The 27,869-nt window shown below is 40.6% G+C and overlaps 2 protein-coding genes across 2 annotated transcripts; both read left to right on the forward strand.

Annotated features, from left to right (window-relative positions):
* The first annotated feature begins 8,168 nt into the window (after positions 1-8,168).
* MRPL53 (mitochondrial ribosomal protein L53) lies at positions 8,169-11,028 on the forward strand. The gene is made up of 3 exons (XM_080579450.1): positions 8,169-8,361; positions 8,805-8,917; positions 10,575-11,028. The coding sequence occupies exons 1-3, from the start codon at positions 8,273-8,275 to the stop codon at positions 10,697-10,699; spliced, it is 327 nt and encodes a 108-aa protein (XP_080435576.1). The 5' UTR covers positions 8,169-8,272; the 3' UTR covers positions 10,700-11,028.
* Positions 11,029-21,309: 10,281 nt separating this feature from the next.
* LOC308189423 (fatty acid-binding protein 5) lies at positions 21,310-26,370 on the forward strand. Its single transcript, XM_080579449.1, has 4 exons — positions 21,310-21,482; positions 24,084-24,256; positions 25,222-25,326; positions 25,468-26,370. Exons 1-4 carry the CDS (start codon positions 21,407-21,409, stop codon positions 25,516-25,518), a joined length of 405 nt encoding a protein of 134 aa, XP_080435575.1. The 5' UTR covers positions 21,310-21,406; the 3' UTR covers positions 25,519-26,370.
* The last annotated feature ends 1,499 nt before the right edge of the window (positions 26,371-27,869 follow it).

Raw genomic sequence — 27,869 nt, forward strand, 5'->3', positions numbered from 1 at the left:
AGCTTCTTTCTGGACCAATCCATCTTTGTGAAATTCCTTTCAGCATGGTTTCCTCCTTTAGCTTGCCCTCCCCACATTTCTAGGACGAGAAGGCAGCCGCCTCATTTCCTTAGATGTAGGGAATGACAAATATTTGTAACTAATAGCTGAGAGAACTTACAGCAACTCTGGAAACTGCTGGCTGCTGTTAGATGGTGGGTGGCAGCCTTGGGGCTCCTCAGCCACACGCAGCTCCCAAGGTGTTCAAGTGTGCTTTGTTGTGCTGGGTCTGCAACCGAGAGCAGAGCGAGGCCGTGCTAGCATGGGGCCCGTGGCTTGGATGAGCACCTAGTGGCAGGAGATGCTGGAGAGACTGCTGACACCAACACTGCTGACTCACAAAGGAGCACTGGGATGCCCCGGCAGCCGGCTCTCATCTAATAGTCGCATGCCCACAAACCCCCATCACTTTGAAGTATGTGGGCTCTTGGAAGTATTGTAGTGTTAGGAAGCTGAGTAGCTGCTCCTTCACTTGTATTTTTTTGTTTTATGACCCCTTTAAGCCCTTTGGAGGTGCTCTAAGAGGGAGAAAGAGGATGAGTCATAACCCAGTTTTGTGAAACCTAGGCAACACGACACAGTCAGAACCACAGGTACGATAAGTGGAAAAAAATGACTAAAAATTACTAAAAAAAAACTATGACATTCCTGGAGATAAATGGTCTTTACTGAGGAACTGCATCATTAAAGAGGAAAAAATTGCATTATTGACGTAACTATGGTGAAAAAATATGGTAGAGAAGCAATATCTAAAAGCAATAAAAGAATTTCCCCAGAAGTTGATCTTCCAGAAGAAAGGTTTTACTTGAGCTATTGCAGTGAGAGTATAAACAGCTGAGAATACATTGATATCAGATAAGGAAAGTACATAACATAAAGTATAAATCCCCCAGTATGTCAGGTGACATTCGTGATTGCACTCCCCAGGGGCACCCAATGTATCGGTGAGACAACACCGATATTAAAGGTCAGAAACTGTGAACACAAATCACAAGAGGGAATAAAGAAATCTCCACTCACGAAGCACTTTAATGAGATGAAACTTCCTGTCACAGCTGTAGAGTTTATAGGTATTGACTACGTCCCAAAAGCCCCAGGAGAGGGAGAGGCAGAAAAAGCTTATTTAGACAATGAGCAGCACAGAGAATTTAAAACTTAAATATGTCACTACCAAATAGCCCAAATCAATAACTGAAATAGATTATATATATTTGTATGGGGCTGGGAGATGCAATTATTCCTCTGAGTTGATCACCTCTGCTTAATTATATTTACCTGAATGCCAAATGAAAGGCAGCACAGGGCAGGGTGGTGGAGACCTCTGGCTCATCACAGAAGATGTCTGATGCCATAAATGTATTTTGTGAGACCCCACAGGCAGTTTCCTCTTTGCCGTGCACTACTGCTGTTCTCCAGTGGCGTGCTCACCTTCGATCAGGCAAGGCAGGAGCACCATTCCTATTAGTCTGGACAGTTATTAACTTATTAGCTTGCATCTGCATAGACAAACCTGCCTTGTGCTTGTAGCATGGGAGTGGGCTGTGAATGAACAGTAATTCTGATATTGCCAACAAACCCAATAATCATGGTGTGAGGGATTTTGTAAACATATGCGAGGACAGCTTGTGCCTCCTTCTCTGCCTTTATTTTGAAGTGGTCATCCTTTGAATATTTGCTTGAATGGCTCACACATTCCCTCTTTAATTTGCATGTACTTCACACTAGAAGGTGAAAAAAGGTAACAACGGAATTGGTTATCCTAAGGGCCCTGAGAGGTTTAACTTAGATAATGCAGCTAAAGGGGGATGAATTGTGCGTGCGCTGTCAGAAATCCAGACTGAGTGAAGTTACAATGATTTCTTCTGTTTTGGGTGATACAGAGAAGAATCTTGGATATTTTTAAAACATTAAAAATCCCTGTCTGAAAAAAAATGATCATTTGGAAGTAGCCTAGTAACCAACGCTCTGCTATCTCATACCATCAGAGTTGAACGGTGACAACTTACACAATGGTGATTAATCTTTTTTTGACCTGTGGATCCTCACAATTTTCAAGTGGAGATGGAGAGTCCTTGATCCTGACTGCAAGCCTACCAACTACTAGAATTTTCCTTTTAAAATAATTTTTCACAAAAAAAAAATTTGTTTCCACAACAAATAGTTCATAGATCACTAAAGGTCCACAGGTTGAAAACCACCACTTCAAGAAATTATAATTCCTACATCCCTTTTTTTAACTAGCAAAATATGCTTAAATAAAATTCACTGGTTTTGCTGGTTATATGGCATTCCATATTCCTAATTTCATTTCTTTAGTATAATTTCCCTGGGAATACCTATCTAAATTGTCAGCTGCTGCCTATTGTTTATATAATGTAGTTTCTGTATCTATAACAACTCCTGCATTATCCTATTTGTTCTCTTCTATCTTCTGACGTGCTTACTTCAATTAGTACAGAATAATGTAATTATTACACTATTATTATAATCACATAAGGAGATACCTGACAAATACTTTGAAATGGCTCAGATCTGTATTCTACTAATTGCTGCAGTGTCTGTGCATATCATTGACTGCGCTGCATCTGAAATTCTTGCATGAAGCCAACTGAATCATATTCTTCCTGTGCTATGCAGGTTTGTAACCACACATACATGTCTGTTATTCTAATACAATGCCAGACCAACATATTCATGATCCAATTGCTAGGGGGTTTGTTTTATTTTCTTCATAAGAGAGCATAAAACTGCAAACAAAACGAGAGTTCCATTCAGAAAACTGGCATATTTAGATTTACAACACAGAATATTTTTAACATGGCCTCTCAAAAATGCAAAGTAGCTTTATATTGGAGTTACAGTACTAAATTTAGTACCGTATCACTATGATGTTGATATGTTTTCAAGTTCAAAGAAATATGGTCTTCTAGTCGTATAGGTGAAAAGAATTCTCTAGAGTGACTCTCCTGAGATTCCTTATGCTAATTAATAGATAATGAAATGAAACTAGTTACAGAAAATGGTTAGATAAAAATCCTCTATTTTGATACTGTGTTCCTTTATGTCTGCTAACGAGGCACTTAATGTTTCAACTTCTGTGTTAGGGAGGTATTCTATACTGTAATCTATGGTTTACTTGTGGGTAATGTCTAGATACCTTCCTGCAGTCTATCAAGAGAGGTAAGAACTGATGCATAAATAAGCTTATAGAATATCAGGTGAAAGTTCCTGCCACAGAAAGTATTAAAGTGCATAGAGAGACTACCTTGGCTAGTTACCATGTTCATTTGAGCAATATTGGTATAGTTTGCTGACAATACAAATACCCTAGGACATCAATCTACAAGCATGGCTATTCTTAGCAGAAGACAGTGAAAACAAACTGCTTTGCTTACAATATTCACAACACTGAAGCATACCCTTAATAGAGTAGTGCAAATGTCAATATGCTGCTGAGCTCCTCAGAATTTGTAACAAGTTATCCCAAGCACAGACAAACCTTCAGGAAGCCTTTGAAAACATAGATCGAAATTCAATGCAACTGCTTTCTCCAAATCATGCTGTTAGGGTGGTTCTGGAAATGTATTCCCTCTTAAATTATGACAAAGTTTCTGTTAAAGTTAGGACTGTCAAACAGGAAGGTACCTGCGGGTCACTGTGTGAAAGGACCTTTACAGTCCAAATGTACATATTTAATCTACCTGGAGCTTCATGCAGGGATTCCAGACCTTAAGGTGCTAACCTTGGGTGGCTGCCACTCATTTCAGCTCATCTTTGTGCCTTGTGCTATTATGATAATGAGCTTTACTCGCTGGAAGCAAATGCATATTTTAAATCCGCATAAAAATCCAAATGATAGCTGCATGTATTCAATGTGGTATTTATTACGCAGAGAAGAAAAACAGATGAAGTGAAGCTTTTGTTCTACCTCACGTGAAGATGTAGCTATTATCCTCAAGAAATCATCAAGTTACAAAAGCCAGGGACTGGCACAGTGTGTTCTTAGCCAGTTAAATACTGCATATTATTTTAGCAAACATTTCTGCTGGCAATTGGCAACCTCAGGCAACAGAAGTACATGTTTGCAGAGGAGTAAAGAGCAACCAGGGAATCTGTTTATTCACTCCCGTAAAAGCTTTTCTTAACTGATATGCAGTTACTATTTCAGAATGAACTGTAAACCAAGCTCGTTTTAGGCAGCACTTTTGTTGGTTGAGTTTAATTTTATTTCTGAAAACCACATTAACAGCATTCAACTGTTAGTTGGTTTATTAATGGTACACAAATTCAGTAGTACTATTAACATAAAACTATGTTTAACTTTGACAATTTTAAGGGGCATAAAGGATCTTTATGAACTCTTCTTTGGGGAAATATTTAAAAAAAAATCAGTAACTGACATATGGTGTAAGAATATCCAGTTCAAAGGAAGAAACAAAGCAAGACAAAAACACAGACTGGTTTATATTTTTATAACTCAGTACAATAAGCAGTGCTGTTCCAGTACAGTAGAGGATTCATCCCAGCATGTCCTTCAGCATGGCACTAGTATCTTATAACGACTTCCTACAAGCCCTCTGTGATCTTGACCTTCTCTGTCCATAGCTCTTACAAGGATATGCCTCATGACTTCACTCCCGTCGGAATGTTTTTCTTTTTCTGGAAAAAACTCTTTCTTTCTGTCAGGCACAGTGCATTGTCTTCCTTCAAGAGCCTCTTCTGGGTGGCCACCTGGGAGCATCACCTCAGCGCAAAACAGGCAGGCTGCTGGACTTCTGTTGCCTCTCTTCTTCTTAGCAGTGGCTACCTCCCCGAAGGAAGCATTACATTTTATTCCTAGACTACACAATGTTACAGCTGGATGTGTGGACATGAAATTTTGATTGCTAAATGCTGCACCTATCAATATTTGTGACGAGATTCAGACAAAAGAAAAAAAGGATGAACATGCAGAGTAAGGAATCAGCTGAGGACAAGCACAGATAATGAACTGCAGAACCAAGTAAGTGCATGGAGGTACAATACCATACCTGAAAAGAAGCCTCGAGAGCCCTCTGTCATGCAGTGTTTTGGAAGAAGAAACTGAAAGATCATCACATTTAAAGGGAAGAAATGAATTTCAGTTCATTCAGAGCAATCAAAAGCCTTAGCCAAGATGCTAAAACCAGACATGTCCAAACTATGAAGACATCAGACTCCAAGACCTCTGAAATGTGGGCCTTTCTATAGTCATAAAACATTACAGAACAGGAATATGATAAGTAAAGAAAAGAATCCTCCCTGGATCTAGGAGAACCGTGAGGATTAATGAGAAAAGATGAAAATTGACTGACTATAATTAATATGATGGTCTTTTTCTGCCCTTCTTCATAATTAAAGTGTAAAAGGTGGCTGCATTTTTCCCTTGCTATGTATGGTGCCTAGATATAAATCATCTACAGGCTCATGACTACACTTCAGTGAAACTAACGACATGAAAATCTGTAGACTTGGGATGAGGCAACGTTTATAATAAAAAAGATCAGCCTAGTGAAAGGAATGTTAAAATTATTTCTATTATAATATTGTATCTGTTGTGCCTCTTCATGTTACTATGCTTTGGGAATGTGTATCATTATCACCAGGTATAAGAATCATGAATCATTCAGTTTCCAAAGGATATCCCTGGAGAACAGTCTCAAATGCAGATGTTTGACTGTTCCCAGATTACTTGCTTGAGTTGGAGGGACTGATTCAAGGTTCCTCATGGACAAATCATCAGTTTTTCTGAAAAGGCATTTAAATGTTATGCTTCAGAGGTCAGTTGGAATTACTCTGGTATAAATTGAGAGTAGTTGAACATACTGGGGCTAACTGCCGCCTGGGCTTAAAGGCAGATGAAGAAATGCTGTTCTTTTTAATAGCTGTGTCACCTTGCTGGCTGTCTAATTTATTTACTGTAAAAGTTATCACACTTCCACCAGAATTATCATAAGCTAAAATTATTGCATCTAGAGTGTGTGTAGAGAAAAACTTGCTTGTCAACATGTAAGGAAGGATACACAGTCCGTTGGTTTCCATTCACAGACACATTATATTCTTTGAAAATAGCATAGAACCTTTCTGCTCACATATACCTGTTTTTTCATGTTACTGCAAATCTCTCAGTCTTCAAAAAAAAAAAAAAAGTTTAAAAAGGCAGAAGTGGTTTTCAGTTATCCTAAACAGATAGCTTAATAAGAAAGATGTATTTTTCACTGCTGACAATAAATTTCTGGTAAGGAAAAAACATTTTTTTCTTCATTTAACTGTGCAGCATATGTTAAACATTCTACATTAAATTACTATCAAAATACAATAGGAGGAAATATAAAATATTTTTGCCGTGCTATTTTGAAGTCATTAAGTGTCATAGTACCAACAGCACGTAGAGTAGATCCCTTAGAAAAATCAGTGATCATTATTTCTTCTCAGTCCTTTACTGATGCTATTCCTTCAGTGCTGTCACAGAAGCTGATGGAAATTTTGCTACAGATTTTAAATAGATTAGATTAAGCTCTTTGTGTCATGATAAAGAAAGATATATTGACATTTTGTAAGTTACTTTTAACTCCTAAGTATAAAGTATTCCATTTACCTGGTCCTGGATCTGTTCCTTTATATCTTACTCAGGAAAAGTTTCTATTAACATCAGACATATATTGGTTATAGAGGATTCTTTCAAAAGACATTTCAAAGAAATGTATTGTTTTCCCATAATGGAAAGACTACGATTAAAAATGAGAAAGACAGAGAATAAAAACATTAAAACTATATTGACTCCTCTGAGTTTAGTTTTACTATTTAATTTCTATTGGCTAAGTCTCAGTGAAGAGAATGATTTTTCTTAATAACTGTGTAATTTAAAAAGAGCACAGGGGACTTCCAATAAACAAAGATAAGCTTCTAAGAATAGGTTACCCTTTACAAAGGATGCTAGATATTCAATGCATTTCCTGTAGATTGGAAACATAGGTCTGTATTGAATATTAAAATAAAAATTCACAACGTGTTCAAACGCCATTACTACTAGGTTTATTCCACCCTACCCCTAATCCTTAATAAGATCTCAATAGCATAGAGCAGAACAAAGTAATGAGACCATTGCAACAATTTATCAAGGAGGTTTCTGCCATCTAGTGGAAAACATACAGCTTACACCAACCACACGAATATTTAAAACCTTTGTTTAAAGACTGAGTATCTAACCTATCAGAAAAAAATGTATTCACTTCCAATACAACAAGCATCCCTTCTGGTTGATATATTCCAAAATATTTCCTCTAATTTATCCTTGGTCATATTGCCTACACGTTATATTTATCCTCATTGATGTCCTCATTTACTCAATCATATTGAATAAACTACAGTACTTGTGAATGACATTAAAATCTGTCGCTTAATAGGGATAGAAGTAAAATTAAAATAAATAAATAAATACAGACTTCCAAAGCAACCTTACTTCTTAAGTTTATGGATAAAATACGATAGCTTCCCCATAAGTTTTATTCCATAACCTCTTTTTATGGTATGCAATTTTAGTGGTACTGGCGCCCTGAGCAGATCCTTTATGTCAATTTTACGTTAAAAGCTTGCCTTTTTTCTCTAACTTTATCTACTGGACTAACAAAAATATTACCTCTTTCCATATACTTTTTTCCCCTCTTTTTAGTATCATTGGAGGATCACAGTTACGCCTATAATATATTAAGAGAACTACTCCAATTAAGAAGTTCCTAACATGGAACATCATCAGAACAAGTGCAAAACATATTCAAGGTGTTATTCCTAAGCGTTAGGGCAGACAGCTGCTGTTGGCACATCTAAAATCAAACACTATTTAGGAGCAGGTCAGTACAAAGCCTTGAGGCAATAGTGACTGCAATGGTTTCTGCTCGAGCAGACCTTCACACCCGAGGAGGTGTTTATGCTGTTTAGGTTTGGGTACTTAAATCCATGCCTAAACAGGCATTTAGGGCACTACACAGTCGAAGGAAGAGTCGGTTGGCCTCTCTCCTTTAACTATACACAAGCACAGCTTGGAGCGCCCCAGATCATTAAATTAGGCTTGTAGGGACACCCGAGTAGGAAGCCGCCTCAGAGCCGCCCCGCGGACTACATTTCCCAGGCGGCTCTGGGGCAGACGGCCCGCCCGCCCACTGCTCGCCTCTGCGAGGGGGCTGCTGGGAGTTGTAGTAGAGGGGGCAGCGAGAAGATGGCGGGCAGGATCAACGTAGTGCTGCGGCCGGTGAAGAGCATCGTGGTCCGCTTCTGCCCCTTCGAGTCCAACGTGGAGAGCACCAGGTGAGGGGTTCCGGGGGGCTGCAGCGGCCCCGGCCCCCCGGCAGCGTTGGTGTGCCCTGGGCCTCGGGCCTGCGCCCGGCGGGGCGGCCTGGGCCTGCGCTGAGGAGCTGGGGGGCGGGGGGGGGCACGGTGACCTTGGGGTTATTTCAATTAACCCCAAGTTAATTTAAATAACTTATTATTAACCCAGCTGGGAGAAATGCACTGAAGTTTTGCAAAATTCCTTCTACGTGTTAGTATATACGGAACATCCATCTGGATTTTTACAAGTGATTACCTCATAAAAAGTACGTCTGAAACTATCAAATACAAATTCCATTATGTTTATACTTTTGTCACCCCGCCATGTCAAGCTGTTCAAATCAGATTTTGAAATATCTTCCAGATGTTTACTGTAATTTCTACCGACCGTGTACTCAATATATCTTTAAATACATTTTCAGAAAATTTCTTGAATGTATAAGCCGTAAAAAAATACAAGCCACTAACAGGAACTGCGAAGTGACTGCAGATGTGAGACACGACGGGTCTGAACCACTTGTAGATGTTATGTTTGGTAAGAAATTCTTTTTTAATCTTTACAAAAAAACCTTCCAAGTTTGTGTTTTTACAGTGTTTTCGTCTCCTTTATGATACTTTTTGCTGTGGTTACTTTTTTTGGTTCTGGTCCACACCTAAATGTTGTGCCGCAGGAGGAAAAAAGGAAGAGGTAGTCACTGACAGTTTGATATATATAGAAACATGTATGTTTGTCTTTGCGCTAGTTAGATCTGGTGGGGTTGAGTCTGCTTTTGCAGTAACGTACTTGTGGGACCACACAATCAAACAGAGTTCCTGGGAAGGAAGTGTAGCGTTGTTTTGATGTAAGAATCTGTTCACTTTGTAAATTTTTGTTATCTGTGGTGGAGGTATCTTGGTCTTGAGAACAGAAAAGTTTAATACTTTCAGCTGCTTATACAATTGAGTAACTTGCTATGTAGCTTGAAGGAACTGCTCGTATAGGACCATACGTGTGCAGGTGGCCTTGCAAAGTGAGGTCAACTGGAGTACAATGAATTTCTCAGTTTGCTTTGAGAGTACAGTGAGGAGGAAGGGATGATGGTGGAAATTTCCTCAGTTCTGGAAGCAGCCCAGATTCAAGGCTATGAACAGATGGCTGTAATCTGCTTTTGTCCTTTTCTCTGGCTGCATCTTCTTTCCTACTGTGCTGTAATGGCCCAATATGGCATGTAGCCCATTAAAGTTTTCATTATTATTTTTTCCTGTTACCCACTTTTCTTTAAGCTTTTATATATTTAGTGAATCACAAGAAATGCCAAAAGTGCTGAATGTACTTAACTTTGCTGAGGAAAGCCAAATTATTTTAGTGTTGACAATGGTTGTTTCTCCCTCCCCCACGCCTCTGCCTTTCACATCCACGACTCTAACTGTGATGTATTAAGACTTAAGCGGTAAAGCTTAATGTTTTCTAGTGTAAAACAAAAACAATTTATTTCACTAATGCCAAGAGCTCTGAACTCTTCACTTTCTAAGAGCCGATTTTTTTCCAAGTGAAGTTTTCAGCCCTTGCAGTTGGCAACTGTTACTGGAACTTGGATGCCCTGCATGGTATTGCATTATATAGGTTTGGATACATCTTTTATATTTGCAAATCTTGTAAAATTAAAAATTAACTTAGGTACTGCCCTTAGTTTCTAATGCTCCCTCCCTGTTTTAAAGTGGTATGTTCTTTTGTTTGTTCTCAGAATTTTAGAAATCCTAGTGCTCTCTACTTTTTGTTGTTACAACTAGCAGATTGTGTAAAACAGTTCACTGTTTGGGCTAAAGAAGTAAGTGAAATGGACCATATACAACATGCTGCTAAACTGCTGAGCCATGTGTGGAAATTATGCCTAACACTACCTTCTGCTAGATAATTTTGAGGGTATAATGTGAGGCACTCTTATGAAATATATGTTCTTACCATAGATACATCTAGAGAAAATGTTTATTTTTGAATAATGCAGTACAGAAATAAAGATTACATGCTCATTCAGTGCAGTTTAATATATTTGTTTGTTGTGTAATAAGATTGTGTGGTAAGTGGACTACCTTCTAATCAGACAAGATGAACAGGGTATTTGGATTTATGTATACAAAACAAAACTGCACGCTGAAGTAATTGTGGCTTAGACTTTAAGTTCTTGAAATTTCTCTCCTTCTTTCCTTTACAGCTGATGGAGACCGATTGATAATGAAAGGAGCCAACCTAACGACAGTAGAAATGTTAACAGCACTGGGGTCCAGATGTAATACAAAAGAGCTTAAGGCAGAACAGAAAAGCAAGAAGAATCCCTGAAGAACAGAACGACAGCTGTGTTTGCATTTACATGTGTTAAAACAGGAAACTGTACAGAAGGATTTCTCCGATGCAACAAATTCTAAGAGAGATGGCTGAAACACTGACCAAGTTAACGTAGAGCAGAATGAACTATTTAAATGTTCTCCTGCCTTCCACGAAATGAAGGCATAATGCATCGACAATTCATCAGTGGATCAGAGTGACTCAAGATGCGTGAATGCATCTTTCTAAGCACCTGCCTCTGTCATCTGCATGTTGGACTAATATCACATATATTTGCATATAACTACGAATACTGCACATTAGTTAATAAATACTAAACTGAAGACAGGTCTCTCTAGATGTTATTTCCAACAATTTTTCTATGTGTCGGAACACAAAATATTACAGCAGTTGTCATTTGTGAAAATTATTAAATATAAATATTTGAAGAAGACTTCAAAAGTATTCATCATTGGCATAGCTGAGGAACTGCAAGCTGCAAATACAGAGTAGATTTTCTGATACCCAGTTTATATTACCTCTGTTGCTAAGTCCCTGCCATTTTCTTCTTCTGTTTTTCAAGAAAGTGTGAGATTTGCTATATGTAAATTTAGCTCAGCAATTAAAGTAACAAGGTAATGGGACTGTGAACACACTGTAGAGCTACTCATCCTGCATAAAAGTAGCAAAGTCTAGCTCAAAGGGAAGCATAAGTTAGTGTTTTTGATAATTGGAGAAAAGGTCTATCTTTGAAGTTCAGTTTTGTAAGATTTTTGTCACTCAGTTGTGGGAGATTTCATTAAATATTTTACAAAGATCAAAGGGAGAGCTTTATTTGGTGTTTATAGCCCAGTGTCCAACCCTATTATTTATTAACGTAAGTGCTTAGGTGTCTCATCTGTGTTGCAGAGCTCTGTGGGTTTGGAAGGGCTGATTTGTCCTCAGGCTGTGCAGGTGAAGGTGTCAACAGCACATGCATTTCATGTGCATCAGTGTTGTTCTAGTTCAGTTCTTAAGGAAAATGTGATCAAAGCTCCAGTTTCAAGAACTGCAGGTGCAGTCCTATTGAGGCATTAGTTCTACCTGTTGTTAATCAGATGCTCGACTTTCTATAAAATTTTAGTATGTACATTTAGTCGTACATTTAATATGACATTAATTTGACGGCAGACTTAGGGCATGAATCTTTTATCTAAAACTAATCTGAACTTATTTTTGCCAAGATTTGTAAATGGACAGTGTCCTTTCTGAAAGCAACATTGTTTTATCTAGCAGCAGTTTTAAGGTCTGTCTTCACAACTTCTTCACCAGGTTGTTGAAGTCAAGGTGATCTCTATCACCTTGCAGATGAAGGCTCAGAGCTGTGCTAAACACACACCTGTGATGTTTTGTGATGGCCTCTTCTGCATGTTTGCAAGAAATAGAAGAGGGTGAGATAAAATGATTGGGGCAGATAGGTCAGTGAAATTCAGACACAGGAACAACACGTGTGAACTACTTTGTCTGGGATGAATACCTTCTCTGCAGTCTGTTATCCTTTATTATTATTATTATTCATTTATTTATTTATTTATTTATTTTTAGTTAGGCCACCAACTCTTTGAGGTGGTTTCAGAATGCTGAGCTCCTGAACCTACTACTGAGCTCCCTTCTGGTGAAGGAGTTATGAAAACATCTGAAATTCCGTGAAAGGACTGCAAGTCCTGTGAAGCTAAAAGAGTATTTTAGAAAGTGAACAAAATAGGAAAAGAAGTTGTTCAAAGGACAGTTTGAGTTCCTTTTTTTTTTTTTTTTTTTTCAGTTTAGAGGAATATTTTGTGGCAAGATGTTACCTGAATTAGTCTTAGAGAGAAAGTGAGAAGTGGGAAAACACTGAAGAATTATTTTAGTCCCCAGTTAATCATGTATTTGTATGCTCGAAAGGTGATTTTTGTGATCTTTTAATTTTTTAACAGTTTGTGCAACGATTAAGTAAATTATGCAAAGGTTGTCTGCAAATGTGAAGCACTTGTATCCATCATAAACAATTAGCCATATATATGCCCTTAGAGAATAAAACAGGGGTTAAGTAATATTAAGGTTCTAGAGTGTTTATATTGGTCCAAGATAGAGGTTTATATATGTGACAGGGAGAGAGAGAAAAATGAAGGTCCCAGTTCAGCTTTCTACAGCCAAAATAAATCTCCCCTGTTGAAGAAAGATTTTTTTTTTCTTTAGCCTAATGGAGAGGCATCCAACTCTCTATAGACAAAATCTTTTCAGGTATTTTAACCCAGAGGTGCCCAGCTTTGTTGCTTAGATCAGGCAAAAGGCCGATAACACAGTTATTGAGAAATGACTGACAACTCAGTGGACAAAGTGTAGGCTGATGCTGCCTTTGCTGTGTGTGCTATTAGCTACAATTTGCAATGGTAAAAGTACAGTATGTTTTGTGCATGAAAAAAAGTAATTTTCTAGGATTCAAATATGTAACATAAAGGAAAATGTACAGGATAGAAAAACAAAGCTAAGAACGTGCATTCTCAAGACTACAAGATAGTGAAATTATACAAGCAATAGGGGCAAGAGGGTACTCTGATTATTATGTTGCTATGTAGAAAATTATTCTCCTTGTACTCTGCAGATAAGGGTGCAAATTCATTTTTAAAGTATATTGAAGATAATCTTTAATGAATTTATTCTTTAAGCATTCAGATAATTTTGCTGTGAGCTCTTCATGCAGTATCAGTTTCTGCTCCTGTGTGACAATGAAACAAAGCAGAGTGACCGGCTGCTCAGACATTTTATCGACATCCACAGGCTAGGGGTGTGGATATAGAGGGTATTAAGGTCAGTCATGCAGAACAAGGCAGGGCTGGATGAGCATTGACTTTGCATGTTATTATTGTCTGACCCACAAATGTTGATGATAATACCTCGCCAAAATGTAGCCACCTGCCTAAATATAAAAGGAGCTGGAACAGGTCCTTCAAACACTGATTAACTAAATACAAACAGCACACCATGTTGGGTAAGTAGGATGTCTGATAGCACGTGATGACTTTAAAATGTTTTTAGGCATCATGTACTCATCTCTGAAAATCATCTGCCCTATTGGATGTGAAAGAATGCATTAATTATGGTTTGTCCTAGTTTTTCACCTGTACTCTAAATCTTGAATGAGCAACGAATGAATATGGTATAATGAAGTGAAAATTGAAAAAAAAAAAAAAAGAAAGAAAAAATAGATTTTTTTTTTTTAATTTTGCTCCCAAAACATATCTTCCACATGCGTATACACGTGCACAGGGAGGGTACATCCCTTGTAATTGAGGAATTGCTGGCTTGCTGCCCACCTCATCAGCTGAATGCACAACCCTGGATGCCAGGCCCGGCTTCTCCACGGGGTGGTTAGGAGTCACCTCCAGGCCAAGAGCTTGCCTACTGACAGTGCCTCTCTCAACTGTGCTTTCATCCCTTCCTTTCTTCTCCTGGCTTAAGAGCCTTTTTCCTTCCTGCAACTATTTGATCTCATCCGCTCTTGTCTTTTCCCTCTGGGAGGCCTGAGTCAATCTTCTGAGCCCTTTTTGCTGTCCGCCAGGAGCTTGCAGTAGCTTTGAACAATTGCGAAGCTTTGCTTCTGGTAGACTCTTGCTTGTTCTCTTCTTCTCCCTCAACCTTGTTGGCTCTGTACACTGAGGAATGTTGGGACACAGCAGCACTTTGCGGAGCCACTTTGCTCTCTGATTGTCTTTTACCTAAGAGCAAATAATCTTTACCTTGAGCTGGCCTTCTCAAGGTTTTACAAAATTAAGGCTGTGCTCAGGGATAGATATTAAGAGGTATGAAGGTGAATGAGTTCCCATGTTGATCTGTCTTGATCATGTCTTGTTTTAAGTTTCAGAGTGGTATTTGAAAGCAGGGTTAACGTGAACTTAGAGGCTCTGCTTGGCTGAAACACTTCCCTGCGTACTGGCAGTGCTGCAGACAGGTTAATGGCATATCAAATGGGGGGCTGTGTTGTGCTTCGTGAGGGAAGGTGGGTGTGCTTACGTATGAAAAGAGCATTTAAGACAAAATAGCTAGAAGAACAGAGTGGTAGACCTGCTTGTGAAAATGCTTGGTCAATAGGAACAAAGCCTGGGAAAGGCTGAGTCCTTCGTGGACAAGTTTTCGTACCTCAGTCTGATGATCTTTGCAGGAAGTTAAGAGGACAGGCAGGAGACAAAGCAGCACGTTCCTTCTTGTTCCTTCTTTACCCAGTTAATACTTCTCTGTTTCTTTTGACTCCTACACGCTTTTTCAGCAGGGGATGAAAGACCAACCCGACTTTAAAAATAGCATGGTCTGCAAGAAAAACCAGCAAATTTGTCATGTGAAACACAGTTCTTCCTCAAACTGTCTTTTCATTACTAGTAAGTCTGAGTGGTTCAAAGCACTTGCATGAATAAAAGAAACGTTATTTTCATTGAGTTTTTAAAGTTTCTTTTTCTAGGTGGGACTTTAGAGAACTTCTCTTCAAAATCTGCTTCTCAGACAAATCCCACAGTATTTACTAGAAATGGAAAATTAATGAATTGTATGGCTATTTCTGCCTTTCCTTCATATAGCTCAGCACCAAGTTAGACTGCTCCCTAGTATATGCACATATAGGGAAGGGTACCAGAAACAGTATTTTATGGCAGAAACATAGAAGAAAAAAAAAAAAAACTAGGGAACTAAGGTATTTCTTATTAAGGTTACCTTAATTAATAAATTAAGGTATTACTTACCTCCTCACAGATTTTCTGTGGCCTAGGTTTTAGAAACGTAAGCTCATATTGCAAGAAGGAATCAAGGACTTAAACCCAAATACAGTGAGGCTTTTCAGGTCTAGAAGAGCAAACTGGAAAATACCTGCCTATCCTGCACGGTTGCCTGGGATGCCAGAGGCAAGAATTTTCTTAGAAGAAGATCTTTTGAATACAAGTCACGTACTTAACACACTTGGCAAACTTGGCATGTTGGCAATGGGAGCGGGACGGGACAGCAGTATAAACTAGCTTTAGCTTCCAATTTTTTTTTCTAGGTTCCTTCGACAGTCTGTGAAAGAGAAAGGGCTTTCCTGCAAGGTGGGTCAGAACTGGAAGCTGGAATGACACCCCCAAGAGTCCATTCCTGCCCATGGTGTGCAACCATGAGTAGACTGCTTTTTGGCAAAAGTTAGCTTTCCTGGGCGGTGACCTGGGGATCTATTTCACACTTAAGCCCTTGATGCCCCAGGACAACGTCCTTTGAGAGACCCAATCCATTAAACAGGCTACGCATAATCCTAACAATTTATGATGAGGGTTTTGCTCAATGCAGAGAGCAGCAGTCATGGTCCCCCTCACTCCAAAGCTCCTGAGAATGGAGTTGTCACCTACATCACCCCTAAGAGGTGAGGAAGGGGGGTTGGGGCACCTTCTGAGGCTGTGGCAACATTACACCCAGCACTCTCCTCATCTCGGTGGAGCCATATTCCCATTTCGGCAGTAATGGCCAAGGTAAAACACGTCAGGGATGGCACAGCTCTTCCACAGCCCCTCGTGTGACTGATGTGCCTCTGTGCAGGGTGGCGAGTTGTGGACCTGGGCAGAGCCTGGCAGAGGAAAAGCTCGGTCCTCTTGAGAGGCGAAGACCCTGCCTCTGTGAAGGGCAAGTGGCTGGGCCTGTGATGCTCTCCTTGGTGAAACCCTGAGAATGAAAAGCAGTGCAATTATTAAAACTTTAAACAAAACTTTTTCCTGAGGTTACCTTTAGAATGATCAATTAATATCCTTGGTAATGAAACTTTCCTTAGAATACGTAACTGAAAATGAATCCTAAAACTTTATACGTCCCTTCTAAAATCCAGTGGGCAGGCCTGCAATTTGTGATTCTAAATTTCATATGCTAATTATTCATTGTTTGTAGAAATATTTCTTTCATCGTTATTTACTGCAAATAATTTTGCCATTTTTTGTCCTTACCATAACTCTATGTCCTTATTGTTTGAGAACACAGAAAGGACAAAGTAGGTTATTTTTATTTGGTTTTATAACCAAATAGAGTTTGGGGCTAATGTTTTGTACATCTGAGTTTTCTAAAAAGCCCTGCAGATTGTTACCTTTCTGAAAGTCTCATCTGTGAGCAGGTGTCCCCTGCTAATAAGCTATGGATAATGGACAGCCTTGGACAATTTGTAATCATCCCAATTGTTTTTAACATTGCAATGACTATTCTGACTATGAATTTCTGAAGTGAAATAAAAATGTGTTTATACTAATGTGTGGATGTTTGCTCTTCAGAGTAGATATTGCTGCTAAATAAAGAGGATTTTTCAAACCTTCCAAAGTCAGACTCAAGCTCGTATATCTGAAGTCACCGTGAGGTGAGCTGGAACTGAGATCAGTCCATTTTTGTCTGAAATGAGGAAAATGAAGCCTGGAGTTGCTCTCCATGGTCACTTGGGTCTCTGATGCTCTCCCTGTCATTCAGCTAAGGCACCGCCGATGAGCTGTCACAACATCAGAGCAGGAAACTTTCCCCTCGATGTAAGCATTTCCCTTTAAATTTGCTTTGAACACGCTGATGACGGCGCAGGGGCCACGCGCTGAGGCTGACAGTGTGCTAATTGCATTACGTTAATTCTCCGAGGCATCAGCAGCGCCCGGGGCACCCGTTGGCTGGCACTGCAGCCGGCCACGCATGAACCAGCCCGTCCCTGACAGCCAGCCACCGAGCGCCTATGTGGCAGCCTCCACGTCCAGAGGGAGGGCTCCTTGGAGGAAGAGGAGCTGGAGAGTAAACTGGCTTTGTTTTGACGTGAAAGCCGAGACGCGTTGCGCAAAGCCCATTGATAAAACACGGGCCGTGCCAAGCCCGGTTAGCTCAGGGTGATGCAATGTCTACACTCCAGAAGAACTTAAATATATTGACATACAGATGAAAACATGCAGGTTCGTGTGTTGCTTCATAATCCCTGGTCTGGAATTGCCCAAGTTCAGAGCTCCTCACATGGAGGAAAGCTTACCTACGCCAGCCATGCAACTGCAGCACGTGTTTCATCATGTCTATCCATGATGACATGGCGGGGAAGGGAAAACCACACTTGTACAACCAGGAAACAGAAACAAAGCTGTGCCACCTATTTTTCCCATCCATGCCTTGGGGGGTGAGTAACTATTATTCATGGACTGTTTGAATTTATTTTACAGCTAGATGTAGGATGAAGAGTAGAATTTGGGCTGTGCTGTCCAATTTTCCTGGCAAACTCTTAAGACTTTCTTAAGAGGTAGTCTTGTCTAGAAGAAGCATACTGCTTAGGAAAGGTACTATATATGTGTGTGATATGTCTGCACACTGGAAGGAAGGTAAGATCCTCCCTTTTACACAGTCGGGCAAAACACTGTGCTATCAGATTGGGTTCCTTCCAAGTTAAACATATGGGCATTTTAATGAGTAAAGGTCTAGGGAAAAAGTTGCATCTCCCATACAACCTAATCAGCGATACGTTGCAGACAAGCGAGGTGGTGCTCTGCCCTGCCCAAGGAGCAGGTATTACGACTCTGAAAGACAAAATATGGCTTGGCTTACATGGAATGGGCAAAGCTATGGCTACGTGAAGAGAAACCTCAAACACTGCTGGTCACGGCTTCCCAGCTCTCATGTCAGCTGAAGCGTCACTGCGCGACGTGCAGTAGCCCAGAGGAGTAGGACAAAGGTCTCTCTGCACTCTTTTCCTTTGGTCCTTTTCTTCGCAATTGGTAATAAAGGACTGCAATATCCTCCCCTCCTACAAGATGCAAGGGCTTGGCTGCCTTGGAAAAACATCCACTCTGGCAGGCCCAAACTGCCAGACCGGTGGTTGCTGCCGACTGGCTACGTGCTGTCCGTGCAACTAAACTTCCATGGAAAATTTTACACTTCTCAGTGTTGCTTCAGTTCTTCTTCTCTTGGACCACGTATAGTCTAACGTGGAGAAGAGGACAACTTCCCTCACAGAACTTAAGCTGTCTGCACTGAAACAGTAATATGTGGCACGGGAATTGAACACTTTCAGGTTTGAACATATGTATTTGCTGCTTCTCTTGGGATATGTGTAGGGAGGAGAGGAGGCTAAACACAAAACATACCAGACAATGATGTTAGCATCAAATTAGGCAGGAACTGGGATTTACACAAAGAGATCCCCATGGCCCAAGCATCCCTGAATATCTGACCATTTCATTTTGGCTCTCAAAGGAAGTAACTGCATTCCATCACCTTTCAAACGTTTGGCCAATATATGTACAATATTGCTGTAGTAGCAAATCAAGTATTTTTGGTAGTCCAGTCCATTTGTACCTTACCCAAAAGGACACATCTTTGGTCCTTATAGTTAATTTGTTTGATACAAGACATACAATGAATTTCGGCATTCTCCTGTTTCAAAGAACTTTTGAGATGTGGCATTGACAGAATCACAGCCAGTAATCTATATAACTGGATTAATTTGCAAAATGCTAGATTTCTGTAAAAATTGAGAGATTTTCACCATATCCTAACAGTCTACTTTTCAGAAAAGAGATACAAGACTCTTCTTTCATGTTCTATCTTTTATGAACATGCCTAGACTTGAACAGTTCGTAAGGAGAGTAAATCAAAACAAAGGACTTGTGGGAGGGTTCAAAACACAGCAGCATTCTGCACAGGTACATAGGTGGATCTCCCCATCCTTCAGATCCAGGAATACCGTCTCACCACTAGATGGAAATAGTGGATTTTACATCTTCTGTCGCACTATCAGCATTACCTGCATAATGTTTGTATATCATAAGCCATCTGCAGGCAGTGCTGCAGGAAGGTGGATCACAAATTCTTTGCTAGCATAGGTGGATGAAAGCCAAGACTTCTATTTCTAGAAATCGTCCCCATTTTACAAGACTGAAGACTTCCTAATTCCTGAAAGATGATTCTGTTTGATCCCTGATCTAATTGCTTTTAATTTAGCCTTTCTGTAAACAACCAGAAGGGAACTGCAGGACAGGCAGCATTTTGGTTCCGCTAACGTGAATTGGGCAGTAAACTTCAGCCTAATTAAAGAAAAAAAAAAAAAGGAAGAAGATAAAAGTGGAAGGAAGCTGAAAGTCTTGTGTTTCAATATTCCTGTTTAATGACAAAAAAAAAGCAATGTGGCTTGTTGCCTTATGACCAGACGCTATAGCTTTGTTTGCATATTAAAAGAAAACATACAGTCAGAGAAGTGGAAGGTAATTAAAGGCAGTTCAGTAGGGAAGGTTACATAGAAGTACTTAAAAAAAAATCACAGCTGAAAAATGAGCTGATTATTTAGTGTATGATAAATCTGACCTTTTCTAGAAAGTATTAAACCTTTGAACTGATGCAGTTTTGCTCTATGACACTGCATCACTGCAAGACGTAAACAGAAGCACCAAAACATCCAGATTCAGGGCACCCCTCCATCTTGTGATGTTCTAGAACGGGCACAGAGACCTTGCTGTCTCCTCCGGTTTTGACACCCCGGTTTCAAATTCCTTCACGAAAACACTGGCAAAGAAGCACATAGCCACTGCTACTATACCAAAAAAAGCTCCAGGCACTGGGCATATCTTCAGATTTTTATTTTTCTGGCTGGGAGATGCTGGCTCTGGGTTTCACCCAGATTGATGCAAGGCCAAAAGAGACGCTGATCGGCATAATCCCGATGATGGGAACAAATCTTTGGGGTACATTGGAATCAGGGTTTCTGTTGCAACTCAGAAATAGAAGCTTTCTTCCAAAATATGACAATAAGTCTCTCTGTGCACCTGGTGGAATTTGAGAGATGATTGGCCCAAACTTCACAGGGCCCAGTAAATATGGAAATTTTGCGATGGTGTTGGTTAGCAGCAATGGTAACTGCAGTGCTTTTCTTTAAGAAGTGGGGATTAGGGTACTGTGGGTCATGACGCACTCAGATCGGGGTACTAAATCTGCATTTTCCCTGTGCTAAAGCATGAGGTTTCATGAAGGCTTTGTTTTTTAATGTGTACCTGCATGTTTCCTGTACTGATCGATGGTGCTTGCTGTCACTGCATGTCTATAACAGGTCTTCTGGGTCTGCAGCACGCTGCAGATTGCTGGATTTAGTGACATGGGATGTACCAATGGGATTTGGGGGGATAGTGGGAAGACCTGCAAAGGAATCCCATGCAGTTTGGGGATGCTGACTCTTTATTGCCCTCTCTCCGCACCACATGACGCCCCATGCTCGTTTCTGCCTGATTTATCACAAAAATACCATTGTTACTATGATGTGATTCTGTGATCCCTAACAAGCAGCGCAGTTTGGGATTCATCACCCCAGACTGCAAAAACCTCCTTGGGGCCCAAATCCCGGCGACCAGCTTCGTACCAGAGCGCACTCCCCCGCCGGGCCCTTTCCACAGGCGGGGGAAGAAGAAGAAGAAGAGGAGGAGGAGGAGGAGGAAGGAGAGGAGGAGGAGGAGGAAGAGGAGGCCGGGCAACACCGCGGCGTGCCCGCTCTTGTCACGGCCGCCGCGGGCGGGTCTCGCCGGGCGGGGGCTCGGCGGGGAAGGGGCTGGGGCGCGGCGGGCGCCCCATTGGCTGCGCCCGGCCCCACACGGCCGCGGCCCGGCCATAAAGCCGCCCGCGGGGCCGCTGCCGCCCGTCCGCCGCCCGCCGCGCCGCCGCAGCCCCGCCGCCAGCCCCGCCGGAGCCGCCGCCGGAGCCGCCGCCGCCATGGCCATCGATGCGTTTTTAGGCAAATGGTGCCTCGTCTCCAGCGAGGGCTTCGAGGAGTACATGAAGGAGCTGGGTAAGGGCGCGGGGGCTCGCCGCACGCCGGCAGGGCTCTGTCCAAGGTCCGCGGACGGGGGTGGGGAGGCGGCGGCGCTATCTTCATTTTATTCATTTTATTTTTATTTATTTTATTTTGTTTTATGCCATTTTACTCCATTCCGTTTTATTTTACTCCATTCCGTTTTATTTTACTCCATTCCATTTTATTTTACTCCATTCCATTTTGCTCCATCCCATTCCATTCCATTTTATTTTTATTTATTTATTTATTTATTTATTTTTTGCACCGTAATGGCTCGGGGGCAGCTGCACATCCCCGCCAGCCTGCGCTCCCCCTGCCCCTCGCCGCACCCACCTGCCACCCGCAGCCCTGCTGCGTCCCCAGGGAGTCACCGCGGGTGTCTCCGAGAGACCCCCAGCGGATCGGCTGCCCGCGGGTACCCTGAGCATTGCCACCGGCTGCTTGTATCCTTCTGTGTCTCACGGGGATGTCCCTGGCTTGCCATCCCCAGCTCCAGGTTGCTGTACGTTTTGCAACACCGCGTTTCTAAATCAAGAGCAGGGCTGACACCGGGAGCCTCCTCTGTGAGCACTGAATTCCTGCTCCCCTGTGAGCATCATGGCCAACAGGTGGTAGAAACACTGCGGTGTCCGTGTAGCCCAGAAGCTGTTCTTTTCTGCAGTCTGTTCCCTGCTGAAAGCTAGGATGCTTTCTCAGGAGGTGGGAGATTTTGCCTTGGAACATCTTTGGAGGGAGGATGGGAAGGAATTTAGGTCGCGCACTCTTCGTGTAAAATGCAAAAGGCATCGTTGCATTTATGCCCTGCAGAAAGCAGGGGCTGTAAGTGCACTTTGTGAGAGACCTGTCAATGTGTGATAGGCATGATCCGAGGTAACCCTCTGGATTAAGCCCTTTGGGAGACTTTGGTGGAGGAAATTCAAGAATGTTAAGCTCCGCTCAGTTCGTCGGGATGCTGCGGTGCTCGCGTCTGACGGCCAGGGCCAGGCATGTGCTCAAACTGCAACTTCAAAGTAGAAATTAAGTGCTGCAACTACAGAGCACCTCCCATGTGTAGGCAGCAAGTGAGTTTGTTTGTGTTCAGATGGCAATCTTAAACCAGTCACTTTTCTGTTTTACAGTTGCAATTTAGGCAAGTAAGCTTACTCCAAGTCACACTTTAGGAACCAGTCCTTTATTGGAACTCACCCTTGCTGACTACTTAGGAAACTGCCTTTGATCCTATTGAGACACACTATAAATGGGATTCTGCAGATTCTGCTCACTCTGTGTAAAAGAATGTTCAAGGATAAAGGAGTGTGAATTTCACTGCTTGCCATACGGAGAAAATTACTTGGCTCATCTCTGTTTAGTTGGATTTCAAGGTGTAGCTGGTCAAATAACTCACTGATTGCTCTGGACTGGACAACAGCAAAGGGATGGGTGGGGGACACCACACCAGTAACTTCCAGTTCCATGCACAAAACCCGGACTGAGGAGGACTGGTTTTTGCTCTGCAGGCTGACGCTTACATCATTATTCATTCCTTGAATCTGAGCTGATTCTGGAGAAGCAGTGTCTGGGAATTTCTTTCTGATTTTCACCTCCCAAGGAAACTGTAATCTTTGCTTTGTGGACTCAGACCTCACCCAAGTATGCTGCACACTCCAGCGGAGTGCTGCGCTGTATCTGACAGCATTCCTAACCACACCAATTGCAGAGCACAGATGCTCACTGACTTGGTAGCACTTTCTGCTCTGTTTGGTTGCTTATCAATTCTTGGTTCAGATCTGCACTTTCCAGTTTAATGGAGTCTAGTTTGTTGCCTGAACAACCTCTTATTGATGTCTTCACCCTTCAGATCAAAAAGACTCAAGCAAAGCACTTGAACAGGGCACACAGGCTGAGGGAGGATGAATCTTTTTTTTTTTTGCTGAAGGGTTTTGAGGAAGACTGTCTACAAATGATACCCTGAATGTGCTGAATTTTCAGTCATTTGCAAAGGTCATTTCTCTCAAGGTCCTTTTTTTCCCCTCCTTGTGTAATTTGCCTGCAAGCAGGATTTCACATGATGGGAGTATTCTAATTCAGAAGCCTATGTTTTGGAGACAGGATGTAGAGGATGAAATTTTATTAAAAATTGCATGCTTGCAATTGTGTACAGCGTGATTGAAGAGTGTATCTTGAGTAAGTTGAAATAAATACGCGGGTGGATTCGCCAGTCAATTAATTCTGCAGAATTTTTAAAACATTCAGAACTGAAAGGAAACACTTTTATGTTACTTTATACTTTTGTCTTTGTTTTCCTGTTTATTGCGTATTTCTGTTTGTAAAAAATTAATGCTGAGTTCTGGGACATCAGGCAGTCTTCGATAAGGCAAAATAGATTTAACCTTATCTCTTTGAGGAAGCAGAGGAATAACCATGCATATACTTTTTTTTTTCCTTCTCCATTAATGGGTAATTTAAAACATCCTTTTTCTTTGTGACTCTTGAGCTTTGATTCTCAAGTGTACTTAAGTGACTAATTAAATGGGAATTAGGTGTTTGAACTTTTGCGTGGTCCGAAGCCTTAGGGTTTAACTGACTTTGTGACACTTGGTACCTCTTGCCTTGCAGGTGTGGGTATGGCCATGAGAAAAATGGGAAGCATGGCCAAACCAGATGTTTACATTATTAAGGATGGAGATACAATCACCGTAAAAACAGAAAGCACCTTCAAAACTTCACAGTTCAGCTTCAAGCTTGGTGAGAAGTTTGAGGAAAGTACATTAGATGGCAGAAAAACTCAGGTCAGTATACTAGATTTTCTATTGAATAAACACAGTTCTTTGGGTGTTTCACAGATGAAGATACTGTTTAAAAGTCAGCTTTCACATCCATACTAACAATGCTTTATTTGATGAATAGCTGTCACCGTAAGTCTCATTGAAATCAATTAATGTTTTTCTGGATTAAGCAATTTCCAAAGAGGGAAAATGCTGAAGCTAGTCATGTCTTCTGTATTTTGTTGTTTTCAATTTGTTGGGCAAGCACTGTGTTAGTAAAACCAATAGACATTTAAATCCATGTTAAAGCCAAATGGCACTTTATTTGAAGCCTATGGAAAAAAATCCCATTGATGTTTAATCAGAGGCAATTCAGCCCTACAGTTAACCTGACCGCTCAGTCTCTGCTATTTGCATAACAACAGCCTGGTTCAGTGTGCAGGGGTTACACACCAGGCATAAATGTGAATCACAGTTCCTAATCACCGTTTTGGAAGGCAAAAAGGGTTCTCTCTGCACTGAGTGGGGAGAATAATCATCCAAAAGGAGGTTAAAAACAAAGAAGCCCTCAAGTATGTCTCTTACCTTCTTGTGTGAGTGCTGTCTATGTACCATTTTCCCCCACCTTCAACGCCGTGCTGGCAATGCATCTGTTTTTGCAAGATCAGATAAATGTTACACAAAAGCTCAAAGCCCACGGACAAAGCGATGAACAGAGAACATCGTCTGCTCTTGTTAATTGAAAATGTGCATGCTGTCTAAGGTCTCTCGCATGCAGGAATGTGTCAGAGCAGTGAATGAACAGTGAGCTAATGTAAGAAGAGGATCAATAAAAAAAAGATAATAGCCCAGCTTTGTAGAAGACAGTGACAAAATTACTATTGAGTGAGCTGGGGTGGGAATTTTTCCTTTGGAATAAAGTGTTAGAAAACATCAGCCTTCATCAAATGCCATGGGTAAAATATTAAATCTTGGGTTCTTTATTTCAGACGCTTATCAACCTAAAAGATGATGGGTCATTGATCCAGGAACAGGAGTGGGATGGCAAGAAGACCATAATAACACGGAAACTTGTGGATGGACAGTTGGTGGTGGTGAGTTCAGTCCCGCTTTCTCATCCTTGAGTGCTGTTGGCTGGTAGACTGAGAAGTAACTCTAAAAGATTTTTAGCTGCAGCCTTTTTCCTTGCATTCTGTACCAAGGCAAATTAATCAATTAATTTCTTTATCTTCTAGGAATGTGACATGAATGGTGTCAAGTGTATTAGAGTCTACCAGAAGGCGTGAGGACGTCTTCATATTCAGTAGGAACTTGCTACAAACAACTCAGTTCAGTGGACAGAGCTCCTTTACACTCCATAATTTCCTTTTCCCCGTTTTCTAGTATTTCAATGGACTGAGTAGCTGAGTGCAATCCTTTTTAAAAGCCGTGATGTAACTATTATGTAACTATTCTGAACTTATGAGGCTATTAAAGAAAATTTTCAAATATATGAAGTGGAAATGTTGTTACTATAGTAGAATTTTAAAGTGAGGTTTTATAAAAACTCAGTTTGGTTTTAGGCTTTGCTACAAACTGTCTTCAGTTCAAGATAATGCAAAGTTTGATGACAAACAGATAATAGCAAACTGAATTTTAACCAGCCTTTTCATCTTTAATTGCTATGGTATTAAAATCTAAAATAGAAAAAAGCATTTTGAATTCAGGCTCTACAGTTGTTTCTATCTTGCATGTTACAAAGTAAATAGAATTTGGTGGGTATACACAAGAGATAAGCCTTGCTGGTGTTTAAATAGAGGAATGTATTTTCAGGGGTTGGTTTCTTTTTTCACGTTTCAAACCCATACATTTCTTATCTGAAGAAATATACATACTGGTGAGCCAATAGACATGATAAACTTAAGTAAACACGTAAGTGCTTTGCTTCAAGGAAGCCTTATTTTGAGAACACTTTGTTTTCCCAGCAAAATTCCCATTTCCTGTCTAGTATCATTCTACAAACTCTTAAACAAAATCTACTGAAATACTGCCTAAAACTTAAAGCCTCATTTTATTATTATTATTTTTAACTGGCTTGAAACATCTAGAAATGGAGTTTATATGCTTTAAAGTGCCACAATAAATACTCAGAAATATCAGTGTCTTGAGTATTACTTTTACACTGGTTGGGAAATAGTGCCTGTGATGGAAGTAGTTTTCCAAGGAGCTGTCAGATAGGGCTAAGTTAAAAAGTGATGTTCTGTCACACCAGACAAACATGCCCTAATAGTGAAACTGTTTATCAGCAGGTGATGAGAAGATTTCTAATGACTGGATTCAGAAGTCTGGGGGATCATGCAATTGTACACTTCTAGTTTGCAGCATCTGTCATTGCAGAATCTATTGCTACTTCAACTCGACTAGTATTTTAGCTGCTTACTGTATACATTGTATTACTGAGCTCTCTGTAACAGCAGAAAAATCTGTCTTGTATGTTCATCCTGCACATCAGGGAAGATTGCTTTTCCCATAACTTTAAACTATTGACCGTTTTCATAATTTGCTGAGTATCTGTGAATCATCCCTTCTACCTACCTTGTCTGAAAGAAGTTAGAGATGGAGCACACTTCTTGCATTTTTTGTTTTTCATGATCTGTAAAAATACACTAAATAAGAGTGGGAGAATGGGTGCAGCTACCATGGCATGACATGAAAATTCTGCCTCCCTCGCAGAAGAAGAAGAGCATTGCTGCTTTAACTGAGGGCATCACGCCTTCCTTGGGGTCACTGGTCTATCGCTTACTGCTACTTGCTTACACTTCTGATACTGCTTACACTTCTGATACTGAGTAGTGTTAACTGTTTATCTTTCATTAGAATGGAAAAAAAAACTTCCAATGTCTTTTATAGGACATCCGTTTTGATTACGGTGAGATCATTTCTTGTAAAACAAAAGGCAGAAGAGTATCTTTTTAGAGTTATTTCCTATGGAAACAAGGCTAGTAAAGTCTGTGTAAGTGTATGTGTATTTCCCTGCCCTCTGATTTCAGCCACGTGAAGTAGAGGCTAGAGGTCCCAAAGATAATTAATCTTCTCCAAATGTCATGAAAATAGGAGGCCTGATGAAGGAGACAGACCATTAAAGTGCCTTGATGATGGAAAGACTGCACAATGGAAGTCACACTTTGACATTGAATGGAAGAAAAACATTATAAGCACTCTTGGCAAACAGAAGATGTTATTTTAGATATGAAAGCTGACCAGCTGTAATACATATCAACAGGAAACCAGGATTCTTTAGAACTAATTCTCCACAACTACTTAGGCTGACATATTTGTTTGCTTTATTTTGAAGTTAGCTTCAGCCTATGTTGCTGTTGACTTCAACGTAAGCATACTGTGGCCCGGAACTACCATATATACAACCCATTTGTGTTAAACGAGATCACGTAGATAAAACAACAATCATTTTATAGTACTGCCAGTCAAGATTTATGCTGTTCAATTCTTGAAAATGTAATTTATTTCCAAGTTTTTTTCTATTTGTTATTACACAAGCCAATAGTTTCACTCTTTATGTAATTTGTAAACACAATGTGCTCATCAGTGTAAAATAACCAATTGTCCTGAGATTTGCATAACTCTCTGTAGGTCACTA

The sequence above is a fragment of the Anser brachyrhynchus genome (assembly GCF_964034855.1).
Source record: "Anser brachyrhynchus genome assembly, chromosome: 2".
Taxonomy (NCBI): Eukaryota; Metazoa; Chordata; class Aves; order Anseriformes; family Anatidae; genus Anser; species Anser brachyrhynchus.

Bases quoted from the DNA above. Each gene is read 5' to 3' on its own strand.
- MRPL53 (XM_080579450.1), top strand. From the start codon at position 8,273: ATGGCGGGCAGGATCAACGTAGTGCTGCGGCCGGTGAAGAGCATCGTG. The intron at 8,362-8,804 runs GTGAGGGGTTCC...ATACATTTTCAG, and splicing joins TCCAACGTGGAGAGCACCAG to AAAATTTCTTGAATGTATAA. The intron at 8,918-10,574 runs GTAAGAAATTCT...TTTCCTTTACAG, and splicing joins ACTTGTAGATGTTATGTTTG to CTGATGGAGACCGATTGATA.
- LOC308189423 (XM_080579449.1), top strand. From the start codon at position 21,407: ATGGCCATCGATGCGTTTTTAGGCAAATGGTGCCTCGTCTCCAGCGAG. The intron at 24,257-25,221 runs GTCAGTATACTA...TCTTTATTTCAG, and splicing joins TAGATGGCAGAAAAACTCAG to ACGCTTATCAACCTAAAAGA. The intron at 25,327-25,467 runs GTGAGTTCAGTC...TTTATCTTCTAG, and splicing joins TGGATGGACAGTTGGTGGTG to GAATGTGACATGAATGGTGT.